Source organism: Hoplias malabaricus, chromosome X2 (genome assembly GCF_029633855.1).
Source record: "Hoplias malabaricus isolate fHopMal1 chromosome X2, fHopMal1.hap1, whole genome shotgun sequence".
Classification (NCBI taxonomy): Eukaryota; Metazoa; Chordata; class Actinopteri; order Characiformes; family Erythrinidae; genus Hoplias; species Hoplias malabaricus.
In genome coordinates this window covers 51,775,443-51,802,511 of record NC_089819.1, presented here as the reverse complement: position 1 = coordinate 51,802,511, position 27,069 = coordinate 51,775,443, and the positions used below count along the sequence as shown (strand labels likewise).

General features: G+C 43.0%; 1 protein-coding gene across 2 annotated transcripts in view; it reads right to left on the bottom strand.

The window, feature by feature from the left end:
• Positions 1–26,506, bottom strand: part of LOC136677472 (transcription factor 12-like) — a 148,143-nt gene extending 121,637 nt beyond the window's left edge. For both annotated transcript variants that reach the window (XM_066655022.1, XM_066655023.1), the window contains exons 1-3: positions 26,338–26,506; positions 25,328–25,420; positions 24,478–24,550 (exon numbers count right to left, since the gene is read on the bottom strand). In XM_066655022.1, coding sequence (XP_066511119.1) covers positions 24,478–24,550; positions 25,328–25,399 — 145 coding nt within the window. In that variant the 5' untranslated portion in view covers positions 25,400–25,420; positions 26,338–26,506. The remainder of the gene's footprint in view (positions 1–24,477; positions 24,551–25,327; positions 25,421–26,337) is intronic.
• Positions 26,507–27,069: the final 563 nt, after the last annotated feature.

The window sequence follows — 27,069 nt, the reverse complement described above, 5'->3', positions numbered from 1 at the left end:
AGGAAACCCACGCAGACACAGGGAGAACACACCACACTCCTCACAGACAGTCACCCGGAGGAAACCCACGCAGACACAGAGAGAACACACCACACTCCTCACAGACAGCCACCTGGAGTGGGACTCAAACCCACAACCTCCAGTCCGACACTACCTGCTGCACCACCGTGCCGCCACTCCTGTTTAATGAAATGCTAATAAATATATATATAGTATATATAAATAAACCTATCATAAAAAAGTGAAAACAAACTGAACGCCTCATGCTACAAGCATGAGTAGGTTGTGGAGAAGACTACAATAATCTAAATATAATCAGACAACATGTCTGTGCTAAATTAAGCCAACTCTGATCATAAGAAGCGGAAAGTCAAAGTTTCAGAAACGTAGACAGCCGTGTTGTGAACAACGAGCGAACAGTTCCAGCCCAAACAAACACACCGAGGCCAGTGTACGGCAAGCCAAATCACAGCCAGCGTACTGTAAGGAACAAATGCGTAATATCCTCACAGTTTCACAGCAAATAATCCTGCATGAGAACACAACCTTGACTGGAAGGCAAATATTTCTCTTGGCAGAGGCCGCTTCTCTTCTGGAGTTTAATCGCCGAACAGGTGTCCACGTCCCCTAACGCACAGAAAAAATTACTCACAGAAAAAGATTGCCTCACTCATGAGCTCTGGCAACAGCAGAGACCTTAAAAAAAGCAATGCATTCAAGGCTCTGATTGACCACTGCCAGCCACCACGGACAAAATGAGCAAACCAGACGTGACATCACGAACCCTGAGCTCCGAGATATCTGACGGATTTTCAGCCTGCCAAAACGGTGCAGAAAGACGCGGCGCTAAACTGGCTGACGACCAGACGGGCATCACTTGTGGAATCCGTGGCAGCGTTGCAATCAATACAAGACCCACAGGGAAGAGGCAGAGCGGCGGAGAGAGGACGAGGGCTCCGGTTGCCGGAGCATTACTCTTACTTTCCTCTGCTCTGCCTCTTCAGAATGAGGGAATAAGGAAGAGAGGCCTCCCGGCTACTGCTTCTGGGTGTAAGACTGTACAGCACTTCTCATTAAGAGCAGAGGAAAATGTTCCTCGATGGATTCCTGCTCGTCAAAAGCACGAATTCAAAAACAACAACCTGAATGAAGTAAATAAGAGGGATGCTATGATTAATTCCTGAGGCATATCAGAATATATTATATTGACACTGGGTAAATGACCTGACCTGAGATCAGGGCTTTTTAAACAACACAAATGAGTACAAAAAGAAGTCAATAGGTATATAACCTCTAGATGCGCCTGGATTAATGTAATCTCAGACTGGGAGAAGCACTAGAGCAGTCACCGCTGAAGTGTGCTCAGGAAAAAAGAAAAAGAGCAAAAGCAAGCTGAAGTGCAGGATGCTGGTGGGGGCTTGATGAAGCGCAGTGGCAGTGGCAGGGGAGTTTGTCATGACTACAGCATCGTCTTCATTAGGACAGCCTCCTGCTTTCCAAACTGCAGCCAGCCACACAGCGCTGTCTGTCACGCTCGCGCACAGAGACGCAAGATCTCTCTCTCTCTCGTGCTCTCAGACATATCAAACAATCCAGTCACTAGCTACGGAGGTGGGGAAATATGTACGGAAAAACGCATGACTTGAAGGCACCGAAAAGGCAGAAATGAAAATACCTAATTCTCTGAAAGCAGAGCGGATACGAAGACGCCAGACTAATTTTACTGTATGCAAAAGAGAAAACTATTTTGAGCATCTCACTTTCAATAAAGCAGCTCCTCATAAAGACGGCTGATTCAAGTGTCGTCAAAAGGGCTGCAGCACGGTCTTAAGATCAGTGCCTTTCTGTACTTTTTCAGACCCCAACAAAGGAAAATTGACACCGTATTCACAGCTCAAAACACATCTTTTCAAATGTGTCGTACATTATTCTCTCTCTATTTGTGTGAGTGTGTGTGTGTGTATTGGTTATACATATATTATGATAGTCTATATGTTACTAACCTTGGAGTGAGTAGATAACTGTAAGAATCTCTCTTTGGTCTACTATGATTTATTTTAATTGTAAAATAAAAGAATTTGTGATTTGATTATTCGGAACCATTATTTAGGCGGCACGGTGGCGCAACAGCTAGGTGTCGCAGTCACACAGCTCCAGGGACCTGGAGGTTGTGGGTTCGATTCCCGCTCCGGGTGACTGTCTGTGAGGAGTGTGGTGTGTTCTCCCTGTGTCTGCGTGGGTTTCCTCCGGGTGGCTGTCTGTGAGGAGTGCGGTGTGTTCTCTCTGTGTCTGCGTGGGTTTCCTCCAGGTGACTGTCTGTGAGGAGTGTGGTGTGTTCTCCCTGTGTCTGCGTGGGTTTCCTCCGGGTGCTCTGGTTTCCTCCCACAATCCAAAAACACACGTTGATAGGTGGATTGGCAACTCAAAAGTGTCCGTAGGTGTAAGTGTGTGTGTGAATGTGCGAGTGTGTGTGTTGCCCTGTGAGGGACTGGCGCCCCCTCCAGGGTGTGTTCCCGCCTTGCGCCCAATGATTCCAGGTGGGTCTCTGGACCCACCGCGACCCTGAACTGGATAAGCGGTTACAGATAATGAATGAATGAACCATTATTTACCTGAAAAAAGTACTAAGAAAATATTCCCGTTGTTTTATCTCAGCAATTTGACGGCACCTTCAGACGACTCTGCTGTAGTTCTGCACAGAATTAATGTGTTTCTAATGTATTGTTTCAGGCTGCACTTCTTGATGCAGATGTGAACTGTTTCAGCAGGTTTTTTTCCTATGCTAAAGTGGCTATATTCGTGACAGTATCCTGACAGTGTCTAATAATGCAATGCAGTCTGAGGGCTCAAGGGTCACACGCATTCAAGTGTCTAGCCTTGCCCTACACAGACTCATATTTCTCAAGATTTCCAGAATCCTCTCACAGTACAGTGGAACGTCTACTAACGAACGCCTATACTAACGAACTTTCCAAGATACGAACCAGGCATTTGAATATTTTTTGCCTCCACCAACGAACCACGACTCTAGAAACGAACCCGAGCCTCCGCCGAGCCGGCGGCTGGAAATGGCCTCTGACCCCAATAGGCGAGTCTCCCAGCGCCCAGACTTGAGTGAGCTTTTAAGATTAGCACATTGTAGCTTTAGCAATTTAGCATTAGTGTAAATAGCAGACATCGAAATTCGTGCTAAGTTAAGCCGTATCTACGTTTAGTCTCCCCACATTCACCGCCTACTCTCCGTTATTCCACCCACCCCCCACCTCCCGTCATACAGCCAGTGCCTGTGTTACTCCTCCAGCCAGTCGTCACGTCTTCAAGGTAGCGATGTGTAACCACTTACAACTTTATTATTTCTTTTTTATTACTGTTACAACTGTATTTCTCTTTTATTTTTAGTAATGATAAATTGTTTTACTAATTTGAGAGTGTTGTAAACATATATCGGTGCAAAAATGGTGACTTTCGGGGGGTGGGGGCTGGAACCCATTAAATGCTTTTCCATTATTTTAAAATGGACTCGAGAAACAAACTTTTCCACTTACAAACCGGGTCACGGAACGGATCGAGATCGTAGGTAGAGGTTACACTGTATTATGTTGCGTAAATAGAGATGGCATAGAGATTCTTGTTTTTATCTGCAGTTTATGACATGTTCCATCTACTCCAGAAATGGCGTTTGTAGTTTAAAAACATGATGCTGCTTTTTTTAAAGAACCGTAATCAACGAAGAACTAAAAGCGGTGGTGATTTCCAGCTTATTACAGAGTGAACAACTTCACGAATTGTCTGCCAGAGCTGTAGAAATCTGAACCAAATTACAACCGTAATTACTGATGAAATATTTTGACTATGCTTATTAACTGTGATTAAGAATGATTAGTGTTTTTCAATATAGTCACAGCACCTTTACTGTAGGATTTGCCACATGATCGTTTTTCCATCTGTATTATGAGAAATGCAAGCGTTACCACTCACCACACACACACCCCCACACACACATTAATGAGCGTGGCTATTTATATCTAGAAATTGTTAATCAGTAGTCATAGCCTTAACTGATTGAGTTATTTTGTGATCAACTAATTATAGAAGGCAACACTAATTTAATCGGTGTTTAATATATGATTAATTGTTCAGCCTTTTTAATCTACAGCTCTTTGTTGTATTCTTAACACACAACACTGAACAGGTAGGGTGGAGGGAAAATAAATCTGTTCCCGTCTCTCATTTGCATTTCAAGTTATTTAAATGAAAAGGACAGAGAAAATCATGAGTCATGAACACGAGGCCCTTAACTGAGCTTGTTTTAGCGAGATTAAAACTTGTATCACACATTACACATAAACTACACGGTCAAAGGGCTCTTGATATGTTTGTATTATTTTCCTCTAAAGATCCAGTAATGCTTGTGTGGGTTTAGAAACCAAAAAACAGCCCGAATTCATATTTGGCAAATGACCATACGTCAATGGAACTTCATTCATGAAAATGAAACCGGCTGTTTTTAGTTACTGCATCTTTTAGGGTGACATATGTAAATGATCTCCAGTGCGATCAGCTGCCCAAGAGCAGGGTTAGACTGCTGTATGGACAGGGGGATATATAAATAAGCTGCTTTTATTTACAGTATGAAAAAGTATTAATGAAAACTAGTGCTGTGTCTGAAACTATGTAACGCCATTTTTTAGTAGCGTCCGAAAACCTAGTGGACAATTTTATTGCACTCAGACAATCCCACAATGCACTGCACAAAGTAGGTACGGCCCATGTACACTCACAGATATCAGATTACCCATAATCCACTGCAGTGTGTTTCATTCACTACCCTCCTGAGTTCAGTTCACTATAATAGTGCACTATATAGTGAATAATATACAGAATAGTGAATAGGGAGCCATTGCGGACACGGAAAGAATTTACAACGGGAGATTTTTGCTGCTTCATTTCCAAATATTAACAGAAATGTGAACAAAAAAACGTTATTTTCAAAAAGTAGGAAATGTATCTTCAATTTTATTAAGGGTCCTTTTCAAACGGACTAAATTAAGTCATGTCTATACTGTGTGTGTGTGTGTGTGTGTGAGAGAGAGAGAGAGAGAGAGAGAGAGAGAGACACAGTCACTCAACACTGCTGCTCCATCACCTCATTTTACCCAGCATTCTATGCTGAGCACATACACCACATGACCCTTCAAAATTCCTGCCAATAAAAGAGGCCTAAAGCGAATAATGCAGCTTCTTTGAAATAAAAATGGCAGGGGTTTAAAAGTTTCTTTACCTATCTATTCCCCTCCCCCCGTCTATTGGGGTCCGTGGAGGGGCCTTTAAGGGGTCCTGCCAGAGCAGTTCTGCCGTATTTGTCTGGCCATGCCCAGTTCAGACGCATTAATCCAAACTCTCATTCCCTGCGATTTCCACACTTCCTTCCTGTGCTGCGCCCATGCCATATGTTCACAATCGCTTACGGGGGAAAAGGTGCTCCTTCCTCCAACCTTGAGCTCCATCAGAGGAGCGAGCGCACAAGCCAAATGGATGAGAAATTTATCTTCCTCATAAAAAAGGAGGCTGTGGGCTCCGCGGAATAAATTCAACTGATTTTGCCATTCTCAAACATAGGGTATTTGGAATATGGAAAAACTATAATGTGACAGCAGCCAACTGCAGGTTTCTGCAATGTACAAAATGCATACATTTTTTAATTCACAAATGCAAAAATTAATTTGAGAACCTCCAATACACTGTGTTTATTCAACTTAAGCTGTCACTATACAGTTCACAGCCTCTCTGTATCATATCCATTTTCATAACCCAAGCTGCTGAGTGTTCTAAATGTGTGCCGACTACAGCCGTGATATTCCGAACGTTAACGATGCTAAACGTAAATTCACGCCAGTCCACAACGCCCCAACGTGACATCATCGGATGCAGCCGACAGCGCAAGGCACAACAGAAACAAGGCCAGCTAAAGGACAACCCCGAGACACATGCCTTTCATCACATATTTCTCACTTACCTTCAGCCCCCGAAACCGAAACATTCCTGACTAAAACCAGGCATTAGCCATTCCGCTAACAGCACGTCTCGAGCTGCATGATTGTGTGTAAAACTTTTATAAAGTTTAAGGCAAAATCCCTACCTCTCGATTTGAACTGATCTATGACCCTGTATTAGCCGAGGATTAGTAAAATTAATAACCAGTGCTTCTGTAATATTCGGAAATCATAACATCCAGCCCTAACTCAAACATGTAATTAAATTCAGCACAGTTTGTCGTGTTAAAAGGCGTGCAGTCATTTCATAGAAATTTCATCACAAATCAAAACCCTGGTGTTTTAGCCACAAAACACACACACACACACACACACCAGCAGGGCTGAATAATCAATGCATCCTGTTACTTCATCAGACGAACATGCAAATAAGTAAGAGATGCATCTTCTTATGCATGCGACGCGTGCCGAACGTTTTTGTGCATCCAGTGCGCCGAGCACAAAAGGATTACACTATCACACCCCTGGGTGCTTGCAATCAAGGCGCCATTTATTGCATCAGGAGGATTTATTTTTATTGAGCTGCTCATTAGTAGGGTTTAATCAGAGCTGTGTCTTATGACTGCTCCAACGCTGGAATCACATCGCTCATCAGCCGGCACGAGCGCAACTGCAAACAAAAACACTCTCGCTCTCGAAGCTCTCCATCTCCTCACCCTGACATCCAGGCAAGCCAGCGCATATCAATTGAGGTTATATAAATATGCAAGCACACACATATGTGCACGCATGTACACAGGAAAGCAGAAGCTCGAACTCTACTGGGCGAAACCAAAAGGGTGACCGGAGGTTATCCCATTTCCAGTCAAAATGGACGTTGAGAACGTTATCCGATTTTTAGAGGTGTTTTCATGCATCTGAAAATTTGATATAAGACGATATTATTGCAGGAGGCAGTGGAAAAGCCAATATGACAGGAGATATGACGTCGGAACCTTGATTTATTAGCGTTGCACTGGAGCTACAAGGCTAACGCAGCTCACACATCCTAACCAAGTGGTTAGCAGATTGTGTTGCTATAATAATTAATCTCAAAGAGAGACTAGTTTATAACGCTTCTGACACTGTATGCTATTAATATCAATAGAAACTACACTGACAAACTGAGTCTTTAATAAGGCTGCACCTTCTGCATCAGCTAAGATGCTTACTATCGTCGATATTCCTACATTTTTCAATCTAATCTCCATCTGCCTCAGCTGTAGCATACAGTCCACTACAACAATTTCAATTAATTTCCCTCTGCACAGAGACAGCTCTTTTTTTTAATCAAATGTCACTTATTATAGAAGCTAATGGGGAAGATGCTGAAGCTGCCAATCAGTTTCTATGAAGTGTGTTTTCGATCCTGTCCTTTTCTGAGTGCTGTGTAATTCACAGAAACGACTGTAGTAATCATCTGTATCCTTCAGGTGCGGCAGACTGCGATTAGGTTGAAAAGTGTTGCAGGTTTAACCACGGGGATACATTCTTTTTGATGATAATAATAATAAAACACCGCAGAGCATTAAAGCCTCCTAGCCCTGCCATGAGGGCTGTAATGAGCCAACTAGTAGAGTTGCTCGGACGTCATCCTCCTCTGCCTCCCACCGGACAGCATGCTGGATGAGCTGAGGGTCCGGATGGGGTTGGCAGGGCGGGGGGGGGTGTGTTCTGGAGCCAAAAGCCTGATAGACACCTCTGCCAAAAAAGGTGCCTCATCTTTTCATACACAGTTAACCATCGCTGCCCATCTTTCTTTACGCTTTCGGCGAGTCGAGGGAACACAGTCAGGTCTAAGGACGTTAACTAAGCAGCTAAAATAGAGCAGCAAAAAAGAGAAAGGCTCATATTAATGATGCAATAAACTGACTGATAGCCAATCAGAGCTTATGACCACTACCCTCGGAGATCCCATCTGTCACAGGCAGAAGAGGAGCCAAGATGACACAGGTTGAATAACACGCTCTAGCTTTATATCGATTAACTCTCTATGGCCCTGAGCATGGGAGAAAACACTGAGGGCTTTATCGCTAAGTAAAGAGAAAGGCTCTCGCTAATGCCAAGAACATTTCCCTTGTATTCCATTCAAAAAGGCATTCGGCTGACCACAAACATGCTCTGTGCACAATTACAATGACTAATAGCTTGTGGTTAGCAAAGGTAAAGCTCAGGAACGAAAACCACTAGATAGTACAAGAAAAATGATAGGTACTAGGAAAAATATATATCATTTATGACAGGGAATTCCATCTATTTCTGCTTAAAGGGGGACATATTGAGGAGGGGAATAATACACTAATGTTTTCTGTGATCCATGTACGACTTATACATAGACTGTGGACACTTCCTGCCTCCTCTTCTGTGATTGGAGAGACTCAGGAAGTGACTACAGTCTATGTATAAGGCAGTTTTATCAGAACGGCTTGTTTTATCATGTTTTGAAAGGAGGTAAAAAGGAGAACAAAGGGAACCAAGGAAAATGGCTAAAAACTCCTGCTTCTTGAGGCTCATTTACAGTAAAACATGTAAACAATCGTAAAAATTACATTTTTAAGGCTGTTTTTTGACACAGACCTTCTCAAAGCTGGTGTAATAGTGTAATGAAATGCTTTGGATATCTGGTTCCCTCCCCATCACTGTGCGTATTGGTTTTTCTAGACGGGAGCATTAAAATGCACACGTTTTTCATGCATGAGGTGTATTTCTATGTCAACCACAAATAAAGAAAACAGACAGAACAGAGGAAGACATCCCTCTCTTCGTTACAGTAATTACCATGGTAACAAACAAATGCAGGGCTCGGCGGATTCAAAGTCGAAAGCTTTACAAAAGCTTTAGCCGCAGCCAATCGTCTTTAATTTATTACTTTAAATCCTTCAAAAGACAAATTAAAACCAGGAACAAATCAGTGGTACACACTAATCCTCAAGTCTTTTTCAAGAGAAGAGATTGAACTTCAATTTGATTGGTATTTTGCACCAGTGCATTGAAGAGTAAGGAGGGGGGGCAGGGGATGTTTCAGATCCTAAACCTAAAAATACCAGAGCAAGTTGAGTGCAAATGCAGTGGCGAATAAATCTATACATAGTAGAGGGCTGAGTTGGCCAGTGCTGAGGATTAGAGTCCTCACTACAATGGCTTCTCCTCATCAGCATTTTCTGTATCTAAAATGGAAATCCTGATAAAAGTATCAGGCCTTGGGTCACGCTCTATTCCGCACTCGGTCTGTCGTACAATCCCAGCAGTGGTGCCCGGGGCTTACCGAGTGCTTGTAAGTGTGTCTATGTGAGACGAGTACACACCATTACCATGTCCTTTAACCACGACAAACTGCTCTTATTGCCCGAGTGAGAGTCTGCATGGCATGCCATCTTATTCCAGGCCTCTTCAACACCTGCCCGGCTGTCCTGAAAAACCCTGCTATCAAACCGGCCTTATCATCCTACGGCGAGGAAACTTTTCCAGCGAGGAAACACAAACAGGCAAGCTGGCAGGGAGAGAGCGCTTAATAAACACAGGAGATGAGAGTAAGCCTCAGACCGCACGTAAACCTCCCACGGCCTCGCCAGCAAAAAAAAAAAAACACGCCACCCACGCAATCAAGGGGCCAATAACACTCGCAGACCTGTCCTCATCTTTTAGCAGATGTCCAACTGATTGACTATCTGCCTGAGCACAACACACACAACCGATGGCTACAGGTGGACGCAGGTGTGTACACACCAAAGGTCAGGAGTCTTCGTGAAAATATTTGGGTTCAAATGGGAGAGACAGCGAATGAAAACTATACCAGGTTTTATACTTATTTTCAACACAAATTCTTTACCTATGATGATAGGTATTTCTTTTGGGATGTGTCCGCTATAACAAAGAGTTACAGACAAAATGGCTCAGGGGTATTTCTTAAAAACTTTACACAGTTCATGACTGCATCAAGCAATGACTATAAAACTATGAACTTGGTGGTGGCAGAGACGTCACCAAGTTCTCTAGGCTCAAGCGCATCTGATGGTCGCTTTAGTCCAGGTTTCAGCTTGTGTTAAAGGCTAAGCACCACTTAATGGACCTCCATGAATATTTCACATTATTGTAGTTACTGACAGATATAAGTATGAATTAAAATGAAAATAGCTGCTTAATTTTCTTTAAAACTGACAATTTTATTAAATTGACGGAAAAACCCGAGCTCTCTACGGAAATTCTTGAACGCGAACGTGACGTCACTGGTGGACAACAGCTGAACAACGCCGCGGTAAAACACCGTTATGACTGACTGTTATGACAGTATCTAGCTAAATAACCAACATTATTCATGACAATAGCCTAGCAATAAGCTAAACTCAAATGTAGAGGTACCGTTATTCTTGTAAATGTGATCGAAGTCGAACTCGAATTCATCCGACACTATAAACCTCCGTAATGCAGCTACGTAGCCGAGTATAATCTGAGACACAGAGTTTAGCGAGTCAAGCTAACGTTAACTAACACCAACTAAAACAGGCGAAGTGAGTGTCCTTACCCTGTTTACCTCCATGTTACAGAGGCTCTTGAACACCTTTCGTTGGTGTCCTTACATGCCCATATTGTTGGAAAAGCGCCAGTGAAATGAGCTACAGATAACGGAGTGAGCGGATGGTCCTTTCCAAAGTGCCCGTTTAAAGTTGACAAATTTAGTCCATTTTCTGGATATTGTGGGATCTTTGGGCCATTTGTTCACAGATGTCCCACTGTACATTGAATGATTGCAGCCAAAAACAACACACCTCTTCGTCATTTTACATTAAATTAAGTGCAGCTTCTAGAGTTGTTGTCCACCATCTACGTCACAGGCAAGACGCCTATTAGAGTTTCCCAACACCGTTGGGGGGGGGGGGGCAACGCTGTTTTAAACCTTATTCCTTGAATTAGTAAGAAATAACATGTTTTCTGACTATCAATAAACACAAGTTAGGAACTCAAATTCCACTGTATTTATTTGTTTGACACTTTCATAGAGCTGCTGCTTAGCCTTTAAGGAAAACTCTTGTCAAGTCCTCTGTGCCAGAAATTATACGGCCCATTACCGGTTGAGTAAGATGCAAAAACCAAAAACTGTCATGGTCTGGGGGATGCATCAGTGCCCACAGCATGGATTAACTGTATGTGTGAATGCACCACTGACAAAAACATCAACTTATTAAGAGCATATTTCGTTTTTAAAAAGGGTCTAAAAAACATTGTTGTAAATTAAGCCCCATTCTCATATAAACTCCAGAGAAATATCAGGTGCAGTGATGTCCCAGAGTGGTCCTTCCACACATGCAGCGCCCGATTCATTTTCTGTCAGACATGTTCTCTTAGCTGGAAATGTGCCTCTGCGTGCCTTAAACATGGGGCTGCACCTGTGGACGCAAATTCTCCAGGACATTAGCGGCTACTTCCACACATGCGCTGACTCTGACTTTAGAGTCTCTACTGATGCGCTAGCAGGACAAAGTCTGTGAGAAGTCCGGGAAATATATATGCCCTGAACCATTCTGAAAGATTTATTTAGAATATTCACTTTTCAAATAATGAATATTTGGCCAAACCCTAAATAAAACACACTTCAGCTTTTAAGATGACTTTGGCACGGTGAAAGAACCTACAATAACTTTCATTTTTGAAGGTGTGAAGGATAGAGCGGAGAAGGCTAATCGGCTGTGGCTAAAATTCAGGCCTGCTCTGTCTCCTCTACATTTCTCCAGCCGGAATCCCCACCCGCAGGGACACCAAGAGATCAAAAAGGACATTATTCCTCCTTCAGTGACCATCTCTCTTCTTATTCCCAGTTGAAGGCTGCTGACTGGTGCTTCACTGCTAGAGTTGAGTGATATATTGTCAGTACAAGTTTATAGACCATTATAAGTGTCACAAAATATTCATTTTAATTTTAGCGCAGGCAGATAAACTGGTCATCTATCAGTCACTGAAACATAATAATACAGTCCAATCAAAGTGAACCACGACATGATTTTAGTACAGACTGGAAACACTCAGGAAGAATGACTTTACAAACGTAATGGGCCGCTTGAGAACATTTTCATTATGTAAGATGGCGGCAAATCACAATGCATATATATATATCAATTCTTTCAGCATATTAGAACTGATGTGCTATGGCATTAGCATTACTGAAATAATAGTGCTGTACCTGTCTGAATGTGGAAAGAGATGGTGCATTATCCACTTTAACAGAGAAATTAACATCCTGATTATTCCATTGTTTTGACTAAAAAGTAGTGTAATAAACCATCGTGTTAAAATTATCTACATTCATTTCACTACGTCCTTCTACCACCACAATAGAAACACAGAGACACAGGCCACACTGTGGTTTATAGATGACGCTTTGTGAGATTCTGTTTTATAGTCATTAGAGGCCAAAAGCCCTCAATCTCTCAGAGCGACCTTATGGAGCAGATCTGTAATTAGTAGGTAAAGCTGAGTAAGCCAACATTGTTCTTGCTCCATATATTAGTTAAGGCTGGGCTGAGGGTACTCCTGCATGTGTGTGCTGACACTGGCCCTATATCACAGTAATTCAGCATCCCTTGGGGAGAATCTGACCTCAGACTCAAAAACATACACTCCCCACCCTGACCCCACAACCTCATTCAGGAGCGCTACACATCATTTAAAACAGACAAGCAGTAGAAAACACCCACAAATAAAACTAATCCTCGATGACCTGCATTCACATTAGCCCCTGTGCATGAGGGGATGGGGAAATAACCTGGGCTCTGAGGACCACCGCCAGTCGAGAGCAGTTACGGATGTGTCTGACAAACATTTCAGTGCCTATTCCCTGGCGAGTGCTCTCAAATTCAATTCTGAGGTATGATTTAAGCTCACAGGACCTTAATCTTGTTTCCACATACAGAGGGACTTATGGGTCAGACATGTAATGAAATTGGAATGCTGTGGACGGTCCATCTCTCGTAAAAAAAGGGAGATGATCTGGTCTCTGTGCATCCGCACGCCTCTCGCTGGGATTAGCAAGGCAAAAGGTTTTCAAAAACTTGTTTGGAAACTCGCAGTTGTGCTGAAATTAAACAGCAATCGTCAATTTCTGCTGACCTGCAAGCGTGCACTGACTGTAACCCAGGTTTGAAAGCAGGGCTTTCACTACCAATTATATTGGCCATTGGCCATAGACATGCTCTACTGTTAGCTTCTGAGGGTCATGTGGTCATCAGGCTGTGTTTCTTAAATTCAACGTTCACGATTGTAATCAAAAAACACTTTTTTATTAAATTCAGATGTTCTCACCATTTGCTGCCCTCCCGTCTGTTTGTGCGCGAATGTGTTTACGAAGCTCGGGTGTCGGTAAATCACCCGTCTCGGTGCAGTAAGCTAGTCTTTCTCTCTCTCTCTGGTCATTGCAGAGGCGTCTGACGTTTTTTAGACAACAGTAAGAACTCCAAATGTTGAAATGAAGAGACGGTTAGCTGCATTTACCGAAAGTGCTGCGCTTAAACTAAACAACTCGAGTTACACAAGTTACCGATAATGTAAGTCAGTGCTGTAAAATGTACGACTATTGAACTAAAACCAAAAGAATTCGTTATTCCATACATGAGATCTCTTCCTTGCAAAAAAACCAAAACAAAACTTTGGCGTCACGAAGCCTGAAGAGCCCACAAGCAATTCACACACACAAAGCATATCAGTGCTTACGTAGGTTGTCTCCTTCAAAACAAGACTAAATCTGAGTCGTTCCGTCAATCCACTCGTTAGTAATCCTCATGTTTAAAAAGAAATTAAATACATTCCCCGCAGAGAACTCTGCTTTGGCCGTGTAGCTTGGGCTCTCAGCTTTAACAACATGTCAATCAAGTCTGTAGACCAATCAGGGGAGATGCTCAACCAAGGAGGTGGGGAAGCAACCATGCTGAACAGATACGTACCGCGAGAGACGACACCGACAGTTTTATATGTCAACAGCAATCCAAATAAACAATAAATGCGTTTTCAAAGCTAAGATCCCTTTTACAGTCTGCCCCTTCCCTACTGAGAGTTTTAAATAACATTACTTCATAAAATTGCCTCTAGTTTATTCACTGCTTCAAGATTTGGGGGTGTAATTTCAGGCAGAAAATGGATAAAATTCCTGGAGTGTTACAAGGGTAAAAACAAGCGTGAAAAAGAATCGTGGTAAAATCGAGATCGTGATCCTGCGAAAAAAAATTGTGATAATGTATTTTTGCCGTATCGCCCACCCCTACCTCGAGCACACCGGTCTACCTTAAAAGACGTAGAGCTTCTGAATGTAAACAACAAGAGAGAATCAGAGTCAGAATCAGATTTATTTGGCCAAGTATCTTACACAAACAAGGAATATGGTTCCAGTTGATTATGGCACCTTCCCCACAATCGTAGAAGTTGTCTTTAATCTAAGAGTACTTAAAATACGCATCAGGAAAAAGAAGCCTCCCCACTAACACAGCAGGTTCATCAAGAAGGCAAATTTTTTTATTTTTTTATTATTATATTTTTTAAAACATAGTTCAATCGAAATTAATGAAGCGTTCGTGAAAACCAGAGTTGAGAGTAAGGTCTTAGCGCAGAGTGCCCTGTAAATAGGCCATTTTATTAGCTCATGTGAGGAAGCACACATCTGCTGAGGATGGTTTAACGGTCTGAGGAGTAGAGAAGTGGGCGGCCGTCATTAAAAATGTGCTGCTGAGGCACACGGCATCAGCAGAACTACAGCCCTGATTACTATTCGTCCTGAGGCTCCGTCGCTGGTGGATACATACGTTCACGTCAACGTGGATTCAGAGCTTTGACAGAGTGGAGAAAACTCACATCTTCATCTGCCTCGGTTTCAGCTTCCCCTCCCCCAAACAAAACCGCTCTGATGGCTCCTCAAGCGTGGCACTGCTACAGACTTTGTTTGAGCCATCAGCCCAAAATAGCTATCATTATCCAATCTTAAATGCTGATAGGGGGATGGCATTACTCAAACACAGGGAGCAATCTAAAACCTATTCTGAACGAATGCTGGAACTTCTCAATGGTTTTCTGGCTTTCTTTTTACACTGTGTAGAGTGTGGAGAGCATGACATTACCCTTTAGTCTGTCACGCTGACAGCTTGGGAGTAATTGCAAAGTTTGGGTCAATAAAAGGTCACCGAGCCAAAACTGGAATATATTTTCAAAGAAAGAAAAATCTAATTTGTCTGTGTAAATATCTACGAACATCCAGGATGTGTATGTTTTTGAAATTATATTAAAACCAGTAAAATAATAAGGGTTTTTGATTTTAAAAATAAATATTTTTTAAAAAGCATTATGATAATGCTACTAATATTCATTCATTCATTATCTGTAACCGCTTCATCCAGTTCAGGGTTGGTCCAGAGCCTACCTGGAATCATTGGGCGCAAGGCGGGAATACACCCTGGAGGGGGCGCCAGTTCTTCACAGGGCAACACACACTCACACATTCACTCACACACTCACACCTACGGACACTTTTGAGTCGCCAATCCACCTACTAGCGTGTGTTTTTGGACTGTGGGAGAAAACCGGAGCACCCGGAGGAAACCCACGCAGACACAGGGAGAACACACCACACTCCTCACAGACAGTCACCCGGAGGAAACCCACGCGGACACAGGGAGAACACACCACACTCCTCACAGACAGTCACCCGGAGGAAACCCACGCGGACACGGGGAGAACACACCACACTCCTCACAGACAGTCACCCGGAGGAAACCCACGCAGACACAGGGAGAACACACCACACTCCTCACAGACAGTCATCCGGAGCAGGAATCGAACCCACAACCTCCAGGTCCCTGGAGCTGTGTGACTGCGACACCTACCTGCTGCGCCACCGTGCCGCATGCTACTAATATTGCAGAATCATATTAATATTTCAGGCAAATCTAACCTATAACAAATCAGGCTGAATAATTATTTTAAAGTGTATACAGAGTGCTGTATGACAGTATAAAGGCATAGATGACTGGATGGCGTGAACTCTACAGCAGGTCTTCTCCCACACAATTCTACACTGCTATGATTCAGCCGTGTTGAAGAAAGCCACTACAAACCCAGCTGAACTCCCCCATGACAAAAGAACACACTCACACACTGCCAAAGTCAATTCTGACATATTTATATAGTAGGTGGCAATTATGAAAATATGATGGTATCATGATATATTTTTGGGATTGTGAGTATATTTCGAACTCTGACTGACTGTTGATTATCATACCATTTACAGAATTGCTGTAGTCAACAAACCAGAGATTAGTAGCTGTACGAAGAGCATAAAACATGTTATTTCTTACTAATTCAAGGAAAAGCACCCCAAACGGTGTTGGGAAACTCTAATAGGCGTCTTGCCTGTGACGTAGATGGTGGACAACACTCTAGAAGCTGCACTTAATTTAATGCTAAATGACGAAAAGGTGTGTTGTTTTTGGCTGCAATCATTCAATGTACAGTGGGACATCTGTGAACAAATGACCCAAAGATCCCAAAATATCCAGAAAATGGACTAAATTTGTCCACTTTAAACGGTCACTTTGGAAAGGACCATCCGCTCACTCCGTTATCTGTAGCTCATTTCACTGGCGCTTTTCCAACAATATGGGCATGTAAGGACACCAACGAAAGGTGTTCAAGAGCCTCTGTAACATGGAGGTAAACAGGGTAAGGACACTCACTTCGCCTGTTTTAGTTGGTGTTAGTTAACGTTAGCTTGACTCGCTAAACTCGGTGGCTCAGATTATACTCGGCTACGTAGCTGCGTTACGGAGGTTTATAGTGTCGGATGAATTCGAGTTCGACTTCGATCACATTTACAAGAATAACGGTACCTCTACATTTGAGTTTAGCTTATTGCTAGACTATTGTCATGAATAATGTTGGTTATTTAGCTAGATACTGTCATAACAGTCAGTCATAACGGTGTTTTACCGCGGCGTTGTTCAGCTGTTGTCCACCAGTGACGTCACGGTCGCGTTCAAGAATTTCCGTAGCGAGCTCGGGTTTTTCCGTCAATTTAATAAAATTGTCAGTTTTAAAGCAAATTAAGCAGCTATTTTCATTTTAATTCATACTTATATCTGTCAGTAACTACAATAATGTGAAATATTCATGGAGGCCCATTAAGTGGTGCTTAGCCTTTAATGTCAAATGTACTGCTACGTTACCATTTATTGCTATATACACAAGCTTAGCAAATAGGTCTATAGAAAAATATCTTTTTTTTTTTTTTTGAAAAGTGAAAATGATAAAACGATCCTGCCTCCTCAGGACAACAACTGATCTCTACAACAACTAAGACCTGCCACAGCCACAAAGTCAGATGTTACCTGTGATACAGAAATGAGATGGTCCTAAACCTCACCCACATTTTTTTTCTAGCCATGAACGAAGATGCTAGCCAGAAGAAACCCACAAACACACACACACACACCCAAAGGCCCACCGGTTGAGAGCGCAAGTGGCAGGTTTGCTAAAAATAAACACACACAGCACAGACCTCCTCACACATGTTCAACTGTGCCTTAAAAGAAAAATCTAATAAGGTCTTTCAGCCAATAACTGTCCAAGAAATTTGCCTGAGCCAAATACAGGGGTCAGTTTTCCACCAAGTTCCTCCACATACATTAAATCTCTTCATTTATAGCACTGTGCAAAGTCTTCGACCCCTGAGTAAAGTGTTTTAAACTACTTTTCTCAGCAGGAAGTATGTTATTCCAGTAAAAGCTGTCATCTACAGTGACCTTCAAATTTCAGCATCTGACTTTTTTTTTAAGTGGATTTAAATAAATATACACCACCCCACAATCATTTTTTTTGAGATATGAAGTCAGCGAAACGCAGAAACAAGCCGAGGGTGTCTCAGGAGACAATGGCTTCCGGAGCACAAAACAGTATCGAGCCTTTTTTTTTTTAAAACAGAAACTGCTGAAAGCCACAGTTTGGTGGTTTTAGATGATGAAAAAAAAGTTTGAAATAATAATCCATTTTGAAATAAATGCACGCTTAAATGAGAGAGACTTAGCCGTTGTTTTAAACAGAGAAAAAAAACCCCCACAAAATTGCAAATCCTCTGAAAAGCCTTTGATGATAAGCTTTGCTCAAGTACAGTTTTTGTCACCTTTTATATCTCTTTTCATTGTGCCGTGCCACAAAGCAGTTTTATTTTCATGCGGGAAATTATCTTAAAACTCCAAGCCGCTCACTTTTCCGAGTTCTGAGACTTTTCTCTCCTGTTTTTTTTCTTAAACAGAGAAGACACTCCAGCTGAATAAAATTGTGAATACTAATCGTTTCAGATTCTTTCCAATCCCTCATTAATAATTAATCAGCAGATGACACTGTTTTCTAATCCACAGACAATGCGAGCGGAGACGACTCCCAGCCTTCGCGAATCAAAAGAACGTTCGGAGCCGAACTCCCGCACACCTCTGCTGAGGAGTACCTTCCCACGAAAAAAATTTGTCGTACTTACGCAATCGGTATTATATCTCAATTATGGTAATTAACATCGCAAAAGAAAACCACGCTGTCGAGTTGAGAACTTAAGACCCAAATATGTCTTCTGTGGCTAATATATTCCTTCACAATATGCTGGAGGTCTCAGCCATGAGGCGGTGCATTAATACGTATATAAGAGATATAGCAGAGTCTTCAGACGTCTGGTTCCTATCAGCGCCACTGTCGAAAAATTCAGCAACTCAGCTATTTCATTCAGAGTGGAGAATTGAGTGAGTGTGTGGGAGAGTGAAGGAACAATGATGTCTCTTCCCTCAACGTCCACGGCTGAAATGCCTTTGAGCAAGGCACCTTAACCCCGACTGTTCCCTGAGCACCCAGGTGGCTGCACATTGTTCCAGCTATGTCCACGGCCCATAATTTCTAGTGTGTGTGTGTGTGTGTGTTCACTACCACGGGCTCTGAATTCTATGTACAGCTACGCAACGATGTTTCATGTTTAATAAAAGTTGCTGGACAAGGCTAAAAGATTATCCTCAGCAGATAAGTATGATCTTTACAAGACTTATTTCAGGAATAATACAGAAAAACAATAAAACTGCTCAACGTGTGATTGGTTCGTGTCCTTCTTATGTCACTCAGCTCATTTGTCACCAGCTGAGGGCTTTCCCACTGGTTTACAATCGAAAGCACTGCACTCCACTGCAGTGTAACTACACCGTTACAGCAAAGGTATTGTCTTAAAACTAACGCATATGGACATATGAATGAATTTATTCCACTATTGTCTTAACTGCATCTTGGTAGGTCCCTAAAACAGCCATTTCCAGTAAAGCAGAGGCCGTTTATCTTCACACAGCAGCACATGCCAGTGTTATACACGGTCGCTGGGATGTGTGGAATAACCGTGGAGAAAGAGACAAAAGAGAACTTTGTTGTTACGCAGGTGAGACATGCCACACTGCCCTGTGGATGACCAGAGGGCACTGAGATCACACAGCTCTCTCCCTCACTCTCACACACACACACATCTTACACAATCTAAGCTGAAAGTGAGCTGCAAAGAAAGACAGGCATTGCATGTGTTTTCACGAAAATGGTGCAGGAGATATGGCCAAAACGCTGAACCAGGGCCCAGTTTCTCAAACGCATCTCAGTGTTAAGATAATTTTAACAAGAAGAGAGTGTGTGTTTGGTGTGATGCTTCGTTGGTGTAAGATGCTTTTAAAAAAAGCCAGCTCTGATGTGGAGGAAATGTCTGCTCAGATCAGATTTGGCTAACGTGTTGGTTCGTTACTCATAAATGTGAGCGCCCCGTGTTTGACCCTGACGTGGCATGCTCGCGCTCATCGGTATGTTTATGTGGCTCCGTCCCAAATGGGTCCCTAAGCCTTGTGTAGTGTGTGATGTCGGTCCTTGAAGAATGGCTTCTAAAGCCTAGCACTGTTCATCTCTCACCTGCACTGCTCCTACATTCAGTGCCTTATTTGGGTGCGGAAGAAGTAGTTTCATCACCCTCGCTGTGCACTATGGAGGCAATTGAGACACAGCCTGCTTGTCACTACTGGTGCTCGCTGAGGACATAAAGCACAAGCTCATGCACACAGGCGAAAAGACACATGAAATTCAATCAGAAATAGAACCACAGTCAAAAGTGACTCAAATCTGATTTAAAAGATTGGATATGACATGTCCAAAATCAGACTGTAGTCACTTCAGCTTAGTAAAGTGAACACCCAGTACTGCAGCTTCATCTAGATGTGCTGTGCTTATAGGGTACAATAACATCATCATATGCATTTAACTACTCATATTCAGCACGATAAAAGCACAATATTTCAGACTTCAGAATGTCATTGTTTTTGAGATCCATTCAAAGCCTACCTGGAATCATTGGGCGCAAGGCGGAAATACACCCTGGAGGGGGCGCCAGTCCTTCACAAGACAACACACAAACATTCACTCACACACACGGACACTACGGAGTCGCCAATCCACGAAGAAACCCACGCAGACACAGGGAGGACACGCCACACTCCTCACAGACAGTCACTCGGAGGAAACCCACACAGACACAGGGAGAACACACCACACTCCTCACAGACAGTCACCCGGAGGAAACCCACGCAGACACAGAGAGAACACACCACACTCCTCACAGACAGTCACCCGGAGGAAACCCACGCAGACACAGGGAGAACACACCACACTCCTCACAGACAGTCACCTGGAGCAGGAATCAAACCCTCAACCTTCAGGTCCCTGGAGCTGTGTGACTGCGACACTATCCGCTGCGCCACCGTGCGGCCATTTTGCAATGTCAGACGCAGTGGGGGACCCCAAAAAATATAGCTAAACACCCGTCTGCATTTCATTAACCCAAATTATTGTGTTTGACGATAAAGCCTCGATTCCTCAATGAACGGGACAAACATTTTATACAGAAAAGTGTGACCTTGTGTGATCTCACATCGTGATCAAATTCAACAACGAGGATACTGCGCTATGATTAGGGATGACACAATACTACGTTTTCTTTTCCCATACCGATGCTGATATTAAGACCCTGAGCATCCACCAAAACACAATATTAATTCCAAATTTCTATGAAAATGACACTTTAAATGAAGCGTAAGCTCACTACTTTGATATCAGCCCAGTACAATCACACTCCGATACAGACATCCACACCGAAATGCCATCTCTAGCAGTGATCCCTGAGTGCTTCTCATAAGACAGACCAAAGCTGGTGGTGTCAAAGTCAATCACAAAGTGGTGTGCATTTCCTCATCTGGCTCTGGAATGAAAAAAAAATACACACAGAGCCGGCTCTGCTCAAAGTGTCCTATTTTGGAAATCAGACAGTGCATGCTCGTTGCCATCTGGGTCATGTGACAATCAGGAATACCACACTATATTGAATTAGAGTGTATACAGCAAGAGGACTACATTGAGTCAGTCTTCCTTCACAAAAAAAAAATCAATAGTTTTACGCTGCTAAAACCAACATGTCCCAGAAAAAAAGGAAAATACAAAATATTCAGACACAAAAAACAGCATATTATAGACTTTAAAGTTAAGATTTTGGAGATTAAATTCATTCATTCCTTCATTGTCTGTAACCCTTATCCAGTTCAGGGTCGCAGTGGGTCCAGAGCCTACCTGGAATCATTGGGCGCAAGGCAGGAATACACCCTGGAGGGGGCGCCAGTCATTCACAGGGCAACACACACTCACTCACACCTACGGACACTTTTGAGTCGCCAATCCACCTACCAACGTTGTGTTTTTGGACTGTGGGAGGAAACCGGAGCACCCAGAGGAAACCCACGCAGACACAGAGAGAACACACCACACTCCTCACAGACAGTCACCCAAAGGAAACCCACGCAGACACAGGGAGAACACACCACACTCCTCACAGACAGTCACCCGGAGGAAACCCACGCAGACACAGGGAGAACACACCACACTCCTCACAGACAGTCACCTGGAGGAAACCCACGCAGACACAAGGAGAACACACCACACTCCTCAAAGACAGTCACCCGAAGGAAACCCACGCAGACACAGGGAGAACACACCACACTCCTCACAGACAGTCACCAGGAGGAAACCCACGCAGACACAGGGAGAACACACCAACTCCTCACAGACAGTCACCCGGAGGAAACCCACACAGACACAGGGAGAACACATCACACTCCTCACAGTCACCCGGAGGAAACCCACACGGACACAGGGAGAACACACCACACTCCTCACAGACAGTCACCCGGAGGAAACCCACGCAGACACAGGGAGAACACACCACACTCCTCACAGACAGTCACCCGGAGGAAACCCACGCAGACACAGGGAGAACACACCACACTCCTCACAGACAGTCACCTGGAGGAAACCCACGCAGACACAAGGAGAACACACCACACTCCTCACAGACAGTCACCTGGAGGAAACCCACGCAGACACAAGGAGAACACACCAACTCCTCACAGACAGTCACCCAAAGGAAACCCACGCAGACACAGGGAGAACACACCACACTCCTCACAGACAGTCACCCGGAGGAAACCCACGCAGACACAGGGAGAACACACCACACTCCTCACAGACAGTCACCTGGAGGAAACCCACGCAGACACAAGGAGAACACACCACACTCCTCAAAGACAGTCACCCGAAGGAAACCCACGCAGACACAGGGAGAACACACCACACTCCTCACAGACAGTCACCAGGAGGAAACCCACGCAGACACAGGGAGAACACACCAACTCCTCACAGACAGTCACCCGGAGGAAACCCACACAGACACAGGGAGAACACATCACACTCCTCACAGTCACCCGGAGGAAACCCACACGGACACAGGGAGAACACACCAACTCCTCACAGACAGTCACCCAAAGCGGGAATCGAACCCACAACCTCCAGGTCCCTGGAGACTACCTGCTGCGCCACCGTGCCGCTGGAGATTAAATGTTTTATTTTATTAACAATGACCTACAAACTGAAATGTATTAATAAAAATAAATAAACAAATAGTGGCCCGTCAGCAATCTATATTTTTGGAAGAAATGAGCTTATTGTTTCAAGAATAATGACATTTATGACATTTTAACGCATTTACATGAGTCAAAACACGTTTAATTCGTCTGACCACTTAAGAGGACGCAACATAAACAGAGCTACGTCACCAACTGCACACAGCACATTCACAAAAGCTCCCAGCAGACACCTCTCCCTCGCCATTCACTTCACTACACCACCGCATGTGTGTTCTTTAGATAACAAACAAAGACAAAGCCTTGCTTTGTGGCTTTACATAAAACATTGTTTGAAGAGGAATACTACGCAATTGTTGCCTTTTTGAAGACGCACATTAGACAACGGATGCACTTCAGCTTTATGCGCTGTAGTAGTCTCTCTGTAGACGTGACTAAGGTCTAAAAAAAAGGAACATTATTGTATATAAACCAACCCTGAACTGACCTTATACTCTCAAGCCAACTCTCCGAATCACCACCTGTAAACAGCAGCAGTATTCAGTCTCTAAAACTTTAAAAGGGGAGGGCAATGAGGACACTGGAGCCTCAGAGGAATAAGACAGGAAGCACACGTTAAAAAACACAACACATTTCCCTCCAAAATATAAATAAATAAATAAAACATTCGCCCTTTCATACAGTTTAAATAAAACAATGTAAACGGATGAACACTGGGCTTTGGTTACAATACGAAAAAAAAAACAATAAAAACAGGCGCAAGATAAAACCCCTTATTACAGAAAACACGAACAATGAAGCAGCCAATTCTTCCCTGAAATTATTTGCAGCAAATGTATTGCAGAACAACTCTTGTGAGGGAAACAATACCCAATTCACTCCGGTGAAATCATGCTGGTGTGACCTTCAGATTCTGGCACAGGGAGAAAAAAATAATAATAACAATTCAACACCAACCACTGGGCCACAGCGACCAAAGCAGACGGACTTGCAGCATTTTCCAAATTAGAACTGCTTTCAAAATGTTTGCTATTTTAAAGGAACAGAAGCTTTTACAGTGAAGCTAATAGTTGGTCCAAAAAAAGCGGCTTTCGATCTCAACATATTTACAATTCCTTGTTCAACAGCAGTCCCAGATGTAGCTTGAAATGCATTTTCCAGTCCATGCTGCTGCACCTATCACCAAAGGGGGAAGGGGGGGTGTGTGGGTGATGGGGGGGGAGGCCACAAAAAAATACACAACATGAACCTGCACAGTCTCCTGCTGGCTCCTCATTAACCTCAGCTCACTAAAATCTAAAACACCTTCTCAAGCGTCTGGAATCCATTAGATTTACCAACAGCAATCAAACTGCACTGAAAAACACCTCACTGCAGCGGCAGCACGTGAACTGTGCAAGAGACAGAGCCTCATTAAAGGAAAGGGGAAAAAAAAATCCTTAAGGAAGTACCTGACGCGCTGAACTGGCTGCTTCCGAGAGTCGTCGGCCTGTTTTTCCCACTTCTTGCCGGCGGAGAAAACATCTAGGGGGACAGACACAGATTATTTTGTGAAATCTTTTGCAAATACCATGCTCTGGTGTTTGGTACAAGCTAATGAATATATCTACATTGTTTATTATGGTGTTATAATATGCAGCACACACAGAACTGTGCAAAGGAACAGGGCTTTAACTGTTTCTGCTTGAAAAACACGATATAACATGAAATAAACACAACAAAGTCAGTTGATATTTCGGAGCCACTTTGTAGAACATTATATGGCTCTGATGTTCTTCTTTATAAACACAGCTTTGCTAAAAATGGCTATTAAATGATGAATTCAAACACCACATACACAGATAGTAGACGCACACAGACAGACGTTAGACATAAACACGTTAAGAACACGCAAACCTATAAACTTCAACGTAGAATCAGGTTTAAAATGAAAAAATAAATAAATAAAAACCATACGTTTGATTATTGCATGTTGCCCGTGTTAAATAAGAAAATTAAAATGTAAGGTGAAATAAACACTCGATGAAAACACTATTAAACATCTGCTGTCGCTGAGTAACTCTTCATCATATGGTTCTTTTCTAAATATCAGTTTAGACCCGTCACCTCACCTGCGTTATTACATCAGGTGTAGATCAGGAGCATGCTACAGGAAACAGGGAAATCCCTTCCTTCTCCAAAGTAAAGGACATGACACTCCGTGGACTAGTGGGTCGTTCCTATCCCGAATGATTGGTGATAAATGAGATATCCCAGGGATAAATCAGATAAGGGGGTGATAAAATAAGCCAAGTGTCTTACCGCACTAAAATCCAGTAAGTCACTCAACTCCTTATCAGTTCCAATAGCGGCGATCCGCTGCTGGGTGTTCATCCTTTCGGCCTTTTACTAAACCTACGAAAGCACACATACAAACTCTTAATGGGACTGGGGTGGGTTTTTAAAACGGCCAAAGTAGCCTAAGTGCACTCACAATCAGGGGGTCGTCCAAACAATTGTCAAGACAGAACACAAGGGTGGCTCTTTCGCTCAAAACACTGAATGGTTTCTCCTTACGGCACCTTTAATAACAATAATAATAAAAAGCTGGTTGTGTCTCCTGTCTCTCGCTGTGGTCTCTTTCTGCTTTCCTCTGATTCTAAATAGAAATGAACACTTATAATTAGATCAGCTCCACCCTTATCCTTATCATATATTTATTTATACTTTTATATTACATATTACACATTTATTAACATATTTACACACATATACTACACTCAAGGCTGGTACTTACAGTACGTACAGCATATCTTTAAAAGTAAATGTCAGAACCTCGGAATATACAGAAATAAGGCGTATTACAGTCAAATCAGGACATATTATGAAAGACTGGTGTCACACATGGGCATGCAGCATCACTGTGTACACACATATATAACGTTACATTACAAATACGTGTTTATACCAGTGTATTATATGCTATAATAATATAATAAAGCCAAAATATGTCAATATCGGTCTAGAATATGACACACTGAAAAGTGCAGCAGGGGTTAACCTTAGTTTTAAAACACGTTGGTCTCTATTTAAAACAATTACTCAGCAAAGCCCTGTCGAGTCCCTAGGAGCAAATAGCGACCGTTTTAAAAATATAACCGTCAAATATGTGTGCCCAAATTCAGCCTAAAGTACAGAAAAAGCAAGAAAAGCCCTCGGTTTGAGGGGTTTTACTGTCGCTTCTCTCCTCACAAGGCAGCTCCAGTCTTTTCTTGTATCCCAACTTCTCTGGAAAAAAAAAAGACCCGTCCAACAAATCTGCAATATTTTACCTCTTTCTCGTGTTTAAAATCCGACTAGGGCGATCGGGCGTGGCAGTGCTTCCGTGGCTCTCCTCAATTCGCCTACGAAACACCACCGAAACGATGAGGGAGCGATTATATTTTATATTTTTCTCCTCCTTGTTTGCAAATATCCACTTCAATATGTAACTTGCGAGTTTCCCTTAGGCGGACATTTTTTGCTTGGCGAGGGCCGAAGCACCACCGCGATGACGTTTCTCCGAGTGTATCCTTCCGCCGCAACCAACACTCTGAGGAGATGCCTGGGTTTGAGGCTACAATAAAAATACAGCACAGAAAAACACACACATTTATTTCCCAATCTTTATTTCCAAGTACGTATACGTTATATTTTATATATGGGGAACACATCTATACATGTCTTATATTATGGGGAACCAGGTCTGTCCCGTACAAGAGATTTGAAAGTCATTCCTTTCAGACTGTTCAACTTTGGGGGCTAACTGAGAAATGCAGATTTGTGGGATTCCCCCTGATAATGTAAGCCCCAAATCAAACGTGTCCAGTAGGAAAAGAGTTGAAGGACAGTCCTACTGGACTTAAGTTATCAAGCTAACTCGTAAATCCTGTGTGGAAATTACAGAAAAGCAGGATATCTCGTTTTTTTTGCCAGATACCTTACGCTCCAAATCAAGCTGTCCGCCTAGAAAATAGCTGGGGGACATTCCTGTTTGACAATCCCCAACTCTGGGATTTAGCTAT